At 47.4% G+C, this 13,999-nt stretch overlaps 1 protein-coding gene across 9 annotated transcripts in view; it reads right to left on the bottom strand.

The window, feature by feature from the left end:
* Positions 1–811: 811 nt before the first annotated feature.
* The window catches only part of Sun1 (Sad1 and UNC84 domain containing 1), a 45,484-nt gene continuing 32,296 nt past the window's right edge, over positions 812–13,999 (bottom strand). For 7 of the 9 annotated variants that reach the window (XM_051205417.1, XM_051205422.1, XM_051205424.1 and 4 more), the window contains 8 exons: positions 12,625–12,668; positions 11,511–11,622; positions 9,461–9,715; positions 8,945–9,029; positions 5,434–5,549; positions 3,686–3,853; positions 2,502–2,594; positions 812–2,204 (listed from right to left, as the gene is read on the bottom strand). In XM_051205417.1, the coding sequence (XP_051061374.1) occupies positions 2,091–2,204; positions 2,502–2,594; positions 3,686–3,853; positions 5,434–5,549; positions 8,945–9,029; positions 9,461–9,715; positions 11,511–11,622; positions 12,625–12,668 (987 nt within the window). In that variant the 3' untranslated portion in view covers positions 812–2,090. The remainder of the gene's footprint in view (positions 2,205–2,501; positions 2,595–3,685; positions 3,854–5,433; positions 5,550–8,944; positions 9,030–9,460; positions 9,716–11,510; positions 11,623–12,624; positions 12,669–13,999) is intronic. The other 2 variants (XM_051205419.1, XM_051205423.1) reach the window with 1 other exon arrangement.

The following is a 13,999-nucleotide window of genomic DNA, read 5'->3' as shown; positions in this document are numbered from 1 at the left end:
GTCAGTCTGCCTGACAGAGGGGCAAGTAATGCACACAGCATGAGTGTGCTACCAGAGGATAACTTGCCTGGATGGGATGAAGTGGTACAGTTTCATAAATTCTTCCTGGAATTATTCCCCAGACAGGGTCTTTCTATTATGTGGCTCTATCTGGCTGCCCTGGAACTTGCCTTATAGACCAGGCTGGACTTGATCTCAGAGTGATCCACCTGCCTCTGCCTCCTGTAAGTACACCACCACTTCTGGCTGAAATTCTCTATTATTTTTAGATCCCAAATGACAGCAGATACCCAAGTAGGGGAGCAAAGCCCTGGTAACAGGACTCCTCTATAAAAGAAAACAGTCTGGCAGTGGTGGTGCTCGTCTTTAATCTCAGCACTCACGAGGCAGAGGCAGGTAATCTCTGAGTTTAAGGCCAGCCTAGTCTACAGAGTGAGTGAGTTCCTGGACAGCCAGGGTTAGACAAAAAAAAAAAAAAAAAAAAAAAACAAACAAACAAACAAACAAAAACCTGTTGAGAGAGGAGAGGGGAGAGAGGAGGAAAGGGGGAGGGTAGAGCTAGCTGTTAAAGGGTATGAAAATGCTCCAAAATGTATTTGGCATGCTGTGGGGGCATGGTCCCCTGAAAGATGAGACCCAGGGCCTTGTGCCCACCCCCTTTTAGGCTGCACTTAGGGAGCAAACTCCCCTAAGCAGGAAGAGGACAGAGGCTTTGGAGCATAGTGGGAGTGCCTGTAAGACTTAGCAGGCACTCTCAAAGCGTACAACCTAGCAACCCCTCCCCACCCACATGGGCAGAGATAAGACAAGCTGAGAAAAGAAATACACACTTTTATTATCACTTGAAATAGCACATGCACTTTTAAAAATTATAACTCTTTTATTTAAACATCTCAATAGCATCTTAATTTGGTGGCAGTAGAAGTACTACCAAAGACAAATGTTCTGAAAAGCATTTACAAAAATACATTGCACAAAGTCCTATCTTGCATCTTTAAAAATAAATATTCAAAATATCTCCACCCCCCAAGTCCCAAATTTAGTTTAATATAGGAAATTCTGCTTCTGTGTGTAACCTGCAGTATGCAAAAATGTGTGCACATCACCCAACCTAGCCACATAGGCAGTGGCTCTAACCCTAAGGAGTGGGATGTGCTGCTTTGGGCCACTGTCTCAAGGACTGCCTGCAACATGCACTAAATCCCAACTCCAAGCCCCAGCAGGTGAGCTTGTGTTCTGCCAAGAGTGTCTAACCAATGAAACTTAACAGTTCTTTATGTAAAACATCTGAACATTTCAAGTGTCCAGATGATGTATCAATTATAAAGTCTGCTCACAAAATAGTCTAAATATTAAATATTAATTATAACCAAACGAGTCAGGTGAGAAGGGCCAATAATGGTGCAGAGGCAAATCCAAGAGCAGCAGAAAGTGCTACTGTGGGAAAGACCAAGAGTGGCAGTCATCAGCGCCACCTAATAGGGTGGCACCTTAGTGTTCCCCCTTCAGCAGAGCTCAAGAGGTTCCTATCCATACTGTGAGTGAATCCCGTCAGGAATGGCCCAGCTGAGACCCAAGAGTGCCATTCGTAAGTGCGTGTACCCCATTGCCCTTTTGGGTCATGCCCTCAGCAAAGCCCGATCTACTCTTCTGGGGAACGTTAGGAGTCCCAGCCAAGAGCAGACAGCCCGGAACACCTCTCCCCACCAGGGAATCTGGAAGGGGTCAGATGAAGATGGAGTGAATTTTCCCTGAAAGAAATGTGTAGATCTATCAGATGGGACTTGCCTTCCCGACATCCAGGACAGCCAGTACAGAGCTTTCAGGCTCTACACGTCAGAAGCCTGGAACCTGCCAGTTTCTCTGTTTTTTGACTTTATGCATCGAAGCAAATCCCTAAACCAAAGGAAGTGTCTAAGAATCATACATTCAAATGAATCCACAGAGCCCACCAGGCTCAGAGGATTCAACATGTCCTCATGGCCATCGCACATTTATTGAAGGGTGACAGGTTCCTATGCTCTCTTCCCCAAAGGGTTCCAGTGTTATGGCGTCTTGGTATATACAGACATGTACAAGACTGGAGTCCTTTACTGGGCAGGTTCTCCATGGACTCGGAAACGGTAGAGGCAGGTGTACTCAGGGTGGCCCCAGTTGGATAGGACCCGAAGCTCTACTATCTGGAAGGCTTGATCAGGTCTTTCCTGAAGTTGAGGGAATAAGTTATTTTGCATTAGCAGTCAGACACCCCCCCACCCCAACCCCGAACCAATCCCTCGACCCTGCGGGATAGATGATAAGATACAGCCGAACCCCAAAAAAAAAAAAAAAAGCCTTGCTAGCTGTTGGGACTGGAGGCATAAGTGGTGACAGAAAAGGCTGGTTGCCCTGTTTGGCCTTTTACTGAAGCACAGAGGTGAGCCATGGCTGATCCTCTTACCCTCTCCACATGCCTGGTCCCACAAAGGCATGAATGAGGGAGGCAGGATCCTCGTGCTTACCAGTGTGTGGAACATCTGGAGCGAGTCCCCTTCCTGGTCATAGGTGAATCGTCCCAGAGGCTGCCCCTCTTCCTGATACTCCGTTTCCAGCCCCTGCAATGACAATGTATAGCAGAGATAACCAGAGTCACTACTCCAGCCCTGCTGCCCTGAGTGACAGACAGCCATTTCCCGAGAGGCCTACAGAGGCCCTCCCTGGAGAGGTACACCGACATTGGCTTTCTATAACCCACAACCATCCAAGGGCAGGTGTGGTTACTCCCATTAGGGAAACATGCACAGAGCCACACAGAGGACCAGCTCAAGATGGCCATGAGCATGCTCAGCACCCTCAGGGCCCAGATGCCCTCATGAGAACTCCTGTGTGGATTCTAGGTGCCCCAAGTAAGGGACATAAGCAGGATGTGAGCAGTAGACAGGCTAGAGCAAAGTAGGAAGTGTGGAAAGTTCTGGGGATAGATGGTTGTGTGGATGAGCAAGAGTGACCATCCCTGAGGCTACCATGTGTCACTGAGATATAGTAAAACGATGGGTTCTATACTAGAGGAAATACAAAGGACTTTATAATGGGAAAGGGCTTCACAGGCAATGAGCAAAATGGAGAGTAACAATGGGACTCTGACAATGGCACATGACTAAGAAAGGTGGTGAGTTCCAGAAGCTACAAGGAAGCAATATGGCAAAAAGAGAAAGAGAGGGAGAGGGAGAGGGAGAGGGAGAGGGAGAGAGAGAGAGAGAGAGAGAGAGAGAGAGAGAGAGAGAGAGAGAGAGAGAGAGAAAGAGAGAGAGAGAGAGAGAATACTTAAAAAGAGTCCCTGCCTAACATGCATGAAGCACTGGGTTCTATACCCAACAAAGCAAAAAGGAAAGCGTACTTTATCTTTTAGCATTTTTCACTTCAATACATCACAGTTGTCAGAATGTAATTGGACAGATGAAGGTGATGAATACAATCCTCAAAAGTCAAGTCTAACCTGATCTGTTATCAGGGCATGAACTGACAGCAAACACACCATCACGCTACCACTGCAATACGGCATTCCACTGCTACTGACTTAGAAGGGTAAAGGGATAGGGTCAAGGGCTACCCAGGAAATCCACCCCGAACATTAGCCTCTGGGTAAACATCTCTAAGGGTGGGGAGGAGAAGGCTATTTCCAGGAGGCCAGCAGTGGTGCACTCACATAGACTGCGAAGTCCCTGGGGGCACTGGAGATGTTACCAGTGGGTGACAGCGTCTTTGGAATGTGTTCCATGGTGAATGTGGTTGGGTAGATCCTCATGGACAACCGCACCACCAGGTACCCCTGTGAGCCTTTGAATGCCCAGCAATTCCCTGGGTAGATGTCGGGCTAGGGAAAAAAAAAGAAAATACAACTCAAGCTGGGACAAGTTCAACAATTATAAGAACCAAAGTGATTTCACAAACCATCATGAGCAAACCAGAAGCCTCTGTGTCAAAGTCACTCTCCCTGACCCTGAGTCTCACAGCCAAGGGATCCAAAGCTACAAAGGCAGCAGCCTTGAGTGCAGGAGCAACATGCTGCTCCTTCCTGAGGCCTTGCCCTACACTCAATTACCAAAACATGCAGGTAGCCTGAGAGGGGGTGGCCCTGCCCAGGACCTTGGAAAACAGCTGAGACCTAGGCATTGTCTATCCAAGGTGGCCTTTGGTATTGAGCCACCTAAGCTAAGCCCCAGATAGCTCAAGACAGGGCTTGTCATCAGAGTCAAGTCTGGATCATAGGACTGAGATACTGAATTCCAGGAAAAGCAGAGGGGTTGATAGCTGAGATGTACAAGTGTGCCCATGCAACTATTTTTCCATAAAAGCCAAAAGGACAGCAGAGTGGAGTGGACAGTCCAGAGGCCTGTCTATACCACACTGCCTGCCAGGCACACCTATGATGCCCTCTGATTCTCCATGGGTACAAATGAAAAGATGAAAATATTATCTTTCCAGTTTTTGAAAAAAAGAAAACTCAAAAATTACAACACTGCCTACGACCAGGTGAATGGGACACAGCAAAGCCCAGTGTCTGCCAGTTAAGCCTCAAAGACCAGTCTGCAGTTATTACCAGGGCCACACACAGTCATCTGTCAACACTACTCACCAGACACATTTCAAGGTGACAGATGTCTTAAGTTTTCCCCAGTTCCAAACCTAAGTACACTGGTACAATATTCTTTTATTGTCATACATCATAGCATACCTTCCTGAATTTGGGGAATTTCCCCAATTTCTGGTATTTCCCATTTAACTTTTAGACTACAGATAACTGTGGACACAGAGTTACAGACAGGGAGATTACTAGGATGAGGAATTCAAGGTCCTCTGGAATCCAGGCTGGGCTAGAAGACTCTGAAAACAAGGTGGGCTTCTGCACTGGGGGTCTCAATCTCAGTTCTGCTGGCAACACTCCATTTCCTGAATTTGCAAAGGCTGGGCCTGTGTACCCAGGCCAAAGATAGACTCACTGAGTGCTTCATAGAAACATACTGGAAGCCAGGCGTTGGTGGTACACACCTTTAGTCCCAGAACTCGGGAGGCAGAGGCAGGTGGATCTCTGTGAATTTGAGGCCAGCCTGGTCTACAGAGTGAGTTCTAGGACAGACTCCAAAGCAATACAGAGAAACCCTGTCTCAAACAAACAAACAAACAAACAAACAAACAAAACCATACTGGAAATTGCTCCCCTCTATATATAGTGTCACAGCAGGCCAGGCAGCCTCACACCACCTGGGTCTCAGATAGCATGGAGAGGCTACATGTCACATGGCCCAACCCAGCAGTACGCATCCAGTGCCAGAGTTGAGTTTGCAAGTAAGGCCTGGTGCCCCCAGCGAGGCTGCAGAGGGCTAGGGTCATACCAACCCTGTGTGTCTGTTTTACCTTCATGAGGGGCTAATGGCCCTGTAAACAGCAGCTCACCTGGATCACCACACGAGGTGACTGTGAGAAGTACCACAGTGGGATCCCAAACAGGCTCAGCAGTGCTGTCTTGGTCTCATAGGTCTCGGAGCACCGAGTACTCAGGATGCTGCCACCTGGAACACAGGGACACTTACGACATACCTCATGGCAACATGCTGGGAAGTGAGAGCCAGAGGCCAACAGTATTTTTTTCTTTAAGATTTATTTACTTTCACATGCATCTATATCTGTGTGAGGGAGCAAGATCCTCTGGAACTGGAGTTATAGACAGTTGTGAGCTACCATGTGGGTGCTGGGAATTGAACTTGGGTCCTCTGGGAGAACAGCCAATGATCTTGATCACTGAGCCATCTCTAGTCATGAGTACTTCCCCACCAAAGTACTTTTAACAGCACCTGCTTTACTTGTAAAAAACAACCTTGAACTCTGAGGTCAGCCCTATACTTTTTGTTAAACATTGGATTCTTCTCTTTCTTTTCATCTGTGAGTGTCCAGGTATGGGTTAAAGGCCTAAGGTTGACAGTCTTAGGTCACCCACCACCTTCAAGGCAGAATCTTTCAAGTGAACCCAGAATTCACAGGTTTTGGCTAGTCTCACTTGTTCTGGGCATTTTGTCTCTGCCTTCTAACCAATGAAATTATAGGGCTGCTATGCTTACCCAGAATTTATGTGGGTTTTCAGATTTAAATTCTTGTTCTCACTTGACCACTGAGCCATTTTCCCAGCCCCTGCATTTACCTTTTAACTGATGCATAAAAACACAAAAATTAGTAGATGGCTCTGTGGTTAAGAGCACTTACTGACTTGGGTAGAGTTCCCAGTACCTACATGGTGGCTCACAACTATCTGTAACTCCAGTTCCAGGGGATCCAACTGTTCTCTTCTGACCTCCATGGACACCAGACACACACTGTAGAAAGATATATACGCAGGGAAGACCACTTATACCCATAAATTGTAAGTAATAACACACATATCATCCCTATCTCTGGGGCTGGCACATGCACTGGGATCGGACTGAGCATACCTTAAGAACTCAGCACAGCCTCAACCTTCCAGTGCAAACACCCAGGACCCTCTTTCCTCTCGTCTTAGCTCAGTAACCCCCAATGGCCACTTGAGCATTCAACTTTTTATTCAGCAGGTTGCCTCTGACATCTGTCCATTTCACCCCTTCACAACAGTGTCTGAGTATGTGACTACTAGGGACAGTGGCTCTCACAGCTCTGTTCATATTTTCCTAAGTAAGGGTGATAGAGTCCCACAAGCACCTAACTGACCAACAGGAAGGACTGTTGTGACAAATGCCCACTAGCCAAAAATCATGGGGAGCAAGAGTGTTTAGTGTTAAGGATTCAGGCATTATGCCGGTCTGCCCCTGTCACCTGGCAGAATGCACTCAGGCAATACTCTGCTCAGCTCAGGGTTCCATGAGTACTAGTCTGCAGGCAGGTGTAAAGGACCCCTTTAAAAGTCAGACCCCTGCCCACTTACTTTCTCTTTTGCTCTCTCTCTCCGGCTTTTGGTTAGCCACCAGCTACCCCCCTCCCCCCCTCTTTGCTTTCTCTTCCTCTCTCCCTTTTGCTTTATCTCTTCTCCCTCTCTTCCTCTTCTCTCTCTCTCTCTCCCCCTCTCTCCTCTCCTGTTCCCGGCGCCTCTATGTCTCTTCCCTTCTCACTCCCCCTTTCTAAATAAACTCATTTAAGCTCTATCTGCCTGTCATGTTATTCCCTCCCGCCTGGTCACCCTCACCGGCTATGCAACCTGCTATGCTCTCCCACGGGGTCCCTTACCTTGGGACCCCACTCACCACCACCCCTTCTCCAGCTTTTAGTCTTATAACTGTACGAAAGAACAACAACTAGTGTGGGGATGATCATTTTGCCCTTTCAGGGGAGCAGACAGATAGGACATTAATGCTAACAAGAAATAACTGACAAGTTAGTGCTGGAGAAATGGCTCAGTAGTTAAAGAGTACTTGTTGCTCTTGTAGAGGACCCAGGTTCTGTTCCCAGCACCCACACGGTGGCTCATAACCATTCACAATTCCAGTTCCAGGGGACCTGATGCCCTCTTCTGATTTCCAGTCATCAGGTATGTGGTACACACATATATAAATGCAGTCAAAACATTCATACACATAAAATAAATATAACACATTAAAATGAGGCGGGGTCGGGGAATTAAAATCCCACAGAGACACACAGCAAGTCCCTCCCAGCCCTCAGAGCAGATGCAATCCAGCTATTTATTTCAGTCAAACTTCAGGCTGTCTCTGACATGCACTGGGGGTGTGGTTCAGAGGATACTAAAACAGGCAGTTAACATGGCTTTGAGGCTGCAGATGAAGCCCTAAGCTCCTGGAAACTGGCCAACTTCTTAAATATCCTCTCCATCGCCTAAGAACAACTGTTGGTGCAACCTCTTGGAGCCCCAGGGGATTTAAGCTGGTGACACAAATCCACAAGCACCAACATGGCCCCAGAACAAGTGACAGCTGCCAGCCCAAACAGCCTGGCTAAAATGTCATTCAATGCCTCTGATCTAAATACAATTCCTGATGTCATTTCATTTCACAATGTTAAACTAAAATCAGTCTTCTGTTTTTAAGTCATTTAGGCCAGAGGCTCCTTGAGAAGCTGAGAAGCAAGAACAACCCTGCTAACCCCACCCGGCCTTAACAAACTGGCTGTTCCCACACTAAATAGTAGATTTCTGTCACACTGAGATTCAGTGTGTCATGGCCCAGCAGTGATGGCAGTCAGGCTCTTGACCACCCATATTACAGGCTGCTCAAGTTGGAACACACTGCTTCCACTGGACTAGGCTCATCACACTCCTCTGGGAGTTTAAAAACTTCTCATTCTTTAAGAGATGGTGTCAGTCTACATCTCACCTGTAGTTCCTAATTTCTAGAAGTTCAAAAAGTGGCTTGTGTAGCGGAGCCTCCTAAGGTGCCCCATACCTCCCAGTGGTGTCCACATTCTCACATTTCCAGAAAAGGCTCACAGCCACATCCAGGTGTGCAATTCCAAACCCACTGCACACATGAGGGCCCTACAGTCTCTACCACGACAGACCATGCTTTGTGGAAGCAAGGCAGCTCCTGTTCTGCTGGGCATTCAGTCTCAGCAACCAACCCTCAGTCCTCACCCTTGGGGCTAAGCCTGGGTGTGTTCTGTGAATATGTGGGCCCAGTTACATGCACCCCAATGGGCAACTTCCCAGAAAGAAGGAGCACTTGAGCCTCATCCAGAGTAATACTCTATTGTCACACTAAAAGTGTGGCAGTAGCCTGTGATGGTGGCACACACCTTTAATCCCCGAGTCTGAGACTAGCCTGGTCTACAGAGGGAGTTCCAGGGCAGCCAGGACTACACAGAGAAACCTATCTTGGGGGAGGGGGGGCGAGAGGAGAGAGGAGTGTAACACTGTCCTGTAGGCCTGCCTGAATTCCCAGCCTGGTCTTTCATGCTCATGCTTGACTCTTGTTTGTTGGTTACTCACCTCCTGACTCCAGAGCAAAGTCCACCATCCCAGTCTTGTCTTGGGAATACAGTTTCAAAGCATTGTTCACAATGATGTGTGCTTGCTGGTAGCCCGGAAGAAAGAATGAGGGTCAATGATGCAAGCAAAGGCTGGGGACCTCGGACAAGTATACTTAGAGAACACAAGTATGCTACACTTCAGTCATGGGTGGGATGGGTCCAGACAGACACTCAACATTAGGGCATGACACTTCACAGCAAGTACCAGAACCAGGGTATCCCGGGCACTGTCACCATCAATGGGAGTGGGGGGGGGGAGGTTGGACTTCAGGGCTGGAAGCTATATAACTACAAAGAGGTACATGGGAGCTCTTGGACAAAAGGATTCAGTGAGTGCAAAGCTAAGGAGTGTTTCCAAGTGATAACAGCAGTAATGCATCATCTGTGGCAAGGCTAAATACATTGTGTTCTCAGAACACTGACACCCATGTAACCACATGAATATGGTGGAGGTTGAACCTGTCTATTTACTCACCGCTTCCGTAATTCCTGAAATCCCTGCCTCGCTCATGGCAGAAACAATGGCCTCAGATGTCGGGGCCTGTCCTGTCACTGTGATGTGGTGTGAGATATTCTGGAGCACTTTTAGCTCAAGGTCACGCAAAAGCACCTGCAGCTCATCCTTGCTCACGAACCGAGAAGAAAGCTTCTGTAATAGCCACTCCAGGGAGCCGCTGTGCTGCTCCTCAGAGAACATGAGTCTCACAGTCTCCTGGATACGGGCATCAGCCTGGTAAGACAGAGGAAAGAATGGCTTAAGTGTGCAGCACCTACAGTAGCAAACTGCTCCAACACAGTCTCAGATACCCCAGAAGTACATCTCTGCAAGACAGGGCACAACTGTGACATAACTGTCCCCTTCATATTAAATTTAAGGATTCTTCCCAAACCACTGGAGTCTTCTAAACCAACTAGGAATGGACTAGAGTGCTGCATGAAGGCTATTTACACAGTGAACTACAGAAAGAAGATATGGGTTTTCTGACTCCTACTGAGTCTACTCAGCAGATCCCACCACACAACTCCACAGCTGCGGCATAGGCAGTCCCCTGTCCTCACTGCTGCTTATAAACAGCTCCAGGTGTAGTCATATAGGGACTTGGTCCCTAAATATTATATACAAACTTCTTTTGCTTCCCATGCAAACAATCAAGGGCAAAGTACAGGAAAGGCATCCACCTACCACAAAGCTGACTCCATACCTTCAACCCTGTTCTCTGTCCTCACAAATGGTTCCACTCATCCTTCCTCTGTCTCCCATCTGATCCCTACCCATCTCTACTCATTTCCACAAGTCAATACCCCAGAGTGCATTTGTAACTGGATACTAGCAAAGACTGTAGGCCTGCCAGCCACTAGGCAGCACCCAGGACATGTAGTAAAGGGGTTTATATTTTAAACAGCAAAAAAGAGACAGATTCCTAGTCATGCACTTTGTTGTCCCCACCCATCTCTCCTCCTACCTGCTCTGGGAGCTCTTTATATACAGATAACTTATCAGACATGCCACAAATCAATTCTCTAATCTATGGTCTGAATGTGACTGCCAACAAATTATCTGCAATCTTAACAGACACAAGGATGGCGGGCCATGCAACATCTGTGACACATTGTAACATAGATGGGTTAAGTGACAAAATTGGGTCCTACTGTGGACAGACAGACAGACAGACAGACACACACACACACACACACACACACACACACACACACACACTCATTCTTTCATAATCCCCAACATGTATCAGCTGTACTGTGTGATCAGGAAGAGATAGGCAGTAAGCTCAAGTGTGAGTGTACTATGCTGTTGGGACACTTAGGAGTCATCAATGTGTGACTTGAAAATATTTACAACCTCCAAGTATGGATGGGGTGCCACTAGACCTGACCACCTGAATTTGATCCTCAGGACCCACATGGTGGAAGGAGAAAAAGCTTCTCCAAGCTGTCCTCTGACCTCCACATTCTTATAACCCTTTGTTTTGTTTTCCAAGACAGGGTTCCTGGAACTCAGGGATTTACCTGCTTCTGCTTCCTGAATTCTGTGATTAAAGGCATATGTCACATTCTTGTGACATACATGTGCTTCTACAGTCACACACATAATAAATGAAATATTTAAAATATAATTTTTTTAAAGGTGGGGCTAGAGAGATGGCTCAGTGGTGAAGAGCTCTTCATGAGGACTGGAACACAGATCCCATAGCACCATAACAAGTCACGTTCCCACAAATGCCTGTAACCTCAGCTCTAAGGGGAGCAGACAAAGAGAACTTCTAGGGCCTGCTGGTTTCCATTTAGGCCAAGACACTAGACCAGCCCTGTCTCCGAGGGAATGGGCTCAAAATGATGGGAATGATACCTCATTGCTACTTCTGGTCCTGCATGTTCCTGCATCTGTCTGCACATGCAGACACACACATAAAATTATTTCTTAAAAAGTTTTGAAGGCAGCCACTGAGAAACAACTTGGCATAGTCAGGAGAGCTTTCTTCAGGTAGAGGCCTCCTAACACCAGCACTTACCTGTTCACAGCTGGTCTTCAGATGCTGCCAGTCTGACAGCTGAGACTTCAGCAGGTTCAGCTCCAGTTCTAGGTGTTGCACACGATCTAGGAGGGGCTGCTCTTCAGCCCTGCTGGAAGCCATCAACCAGGGAGGGGAAAGGGGTCAGGGCCCAGATCCACTCAGAGGAGGCCTCAACCCTAAACAAAGCAGCATGTCTATGTCCTCAAAATTACAAATAAGACCAGGAATGAGCTGATGTCTATCCACAGCCCTGAGGCTGAATCTGCATTCTATGCTTATGGGATAGACAGCAATAGACAGCACAACTGAAGATGAGATCATAGTATGATTAGTGACTGACCTTGGGAAGGGGCTATTAGCCACCCATGAACACAGAGCTTTGCAAGGAATGTTAACAAGGCCAGCTGAAAAAGAGCTCTCCAGATAAATGTTCTGTATCTATACATTCACATGCTGAGTCAGTATTCACTGAAACCAGGCCTGGGAAGAGCATTGTGCACCACATTCCCACCTACCCCACCCCACAAGCAGAGGGCCCATTAGCCAGCAAAAGCTGCTCCCCAGCCACACCTACCACGGGAACTACAAAGGTTAGTACACACAAACCCAGAGTGTGCAAAGATGATACAGTGCTGGGGACAAGGAAAAAGCTAGCAGGAACTGAGAAGAGCTGCCGAGGGACCAGGGCTTTGCAGTGGCACAAGGGCCACCAGCTTCAGGTACATAAAGTTTGACAGCCACAAGAAGATGCATGAATGCTGAGCCCAAGGCTGGGCTGGGCCTTAGTGTAGCTGCTCTGAGACACCAATGGAGTCAATGAGGCCAGGAACAGAGAGAGGCTCCTGGCAGAGGGAGTTCCCCAAAGGCACAGATGGTTCCCCATGGCCAAGCAGGAGCCTATCTATACATTGCCTGAAAAGACAGTCCCAAGTTCCTCAGGGCCCTCTGCCCCTTGCATGGTCCCATGTTGATACCCAAAAAGATACCAAAAGATGGTAGTGGTGGCAAGTGACAACTTGAACCTTAGCAGCAAGAAAATAGTTGGTCACCCATACTCCATATGAGCACAGTACCATGGGAGACAAAAGTCAGAACTCCTGAGGTCACCTACCTGCCTGCTCTCAGCTTGCTTTCTTCCAGCTCTTTCTGGATAGCCTGAGAAGCAAGAGACTTTGTAAACAGTTACACCCTGAGTTCATAAATGTTTCAGGAACTTAAAACTTCACATATTCAAAGTTGAGTCTCTAAAGGCATCAAGGTGTGTAAGACTGGGCCACCTCCTGACCCGGGTCAAGTGTATTCTGGGTCTCCTGACAAGTTGAGGCCCCTCTTCCTGATCAGCTGAACTCTCCTGACACCAACAATCAGGAAGTAGGAGCTGGTCCCATGAGTATAAGGGCTATTCTGCTTACCCTCACTCGGTAAAATAATGTTTTAGTTCAGTTCGGTGAGCACACAAGAATCTGCCATGTCTAGCTGTATGCTATGCCCTAAAAACGCTAAGCCTTGCCCAACAGTCACATGGTCTGACTGCAGACCCACATCAACTCCCAGTTTCCCATCATACAACAGTGAGCCACCCATTCTATGCAATGTGTGCTTTTTGGTGGAAGCTGAGTGATATGAGGGGCTCATAGGGATTCGTGAGCAGGTTGTGACTGGATTTTGAAGCCAGCACAGCCACCTCTGTTCTGTCATGTTCATAGATCAAGCAGTTAAGCAACAGAGTTGAAATGCCCAGAAAAGAAAACCACAAGACATAGTCCTTCTAGTTGTACAGATCAAAAACAAGACCTTGAAACACCATAGCCCCTGGATACAATTTTGGAAAATATTGGCTGCCAGTTGATCTTTATTTAAAAACTGGTGTGGGGGAAGGGCGAAGGGCTCGGTGGGAGAAGGCACTTGTACTAATTTTTATGATCTGGGTTCAGTGCAGGACCCACAGAGTAAAAGGTGAGAAATGACTCTGGATAAGCTGTCCTCTGATTCCCACATGCACAGTGCATGCATGTGCTCTTACCTAGCAAGTGTGAGGCTTTGTGTTCCATCCCCACAGTCAGGCACAAGAAAACCACACCCACCCCTGAGGCGTGCATACACATCCAATTTGCTTTTTGTGTGGTGTGTGTGTGTGTGTGTGTGTGTGTGTGTGTGTGTGTGTTTGGGCACTCCAATTATAAAGGCAAGAACAAATGCCTCACAGCTGGGGAAAGGCTTGAATGGGTAAAAAGCATTTGTTGTGCAAGGGTAAGTAAGGACTTAAGTTCAAAACCCCAGCATTCGTGTAAAAAGCTAAGTGTGACTGTGCACATCAGCAACCCTAGTGCTGTGAGGAGCAGGGGAAAGAGGCTCAGTGAAAAGACCCTTTCTCAAAGGAAAAGAGGCAGAGTAAGAGCAGGGTCCCTAATGCCCTCCTTGTCTCCGTGCATTCACTCCCACACATGTGCACCCATCAAGCAAAAAACAAACAAACAACAAAACCA

The sequence above is a fragment of the Phodopus roborovskii genome, unplaced genomic scaffold (genome assembly GCF_943737965.1).
Source record: "Phodopus roborovskii unplaced genomic scaffold, PHOROB, whole genome shotgun sequence".
In the NCBI taxonomy this organism is placed as follows: Eukaryota; Metazoa; Chordata; class Mammalia; order Rodentia; family Cricetidae; genus Phodopus; species Phodopus roborovskii.
Note: the sequence above shows the minus strand (reverse complement) of the source record. Positions and strands in the feature narration are given on the sequence as shown.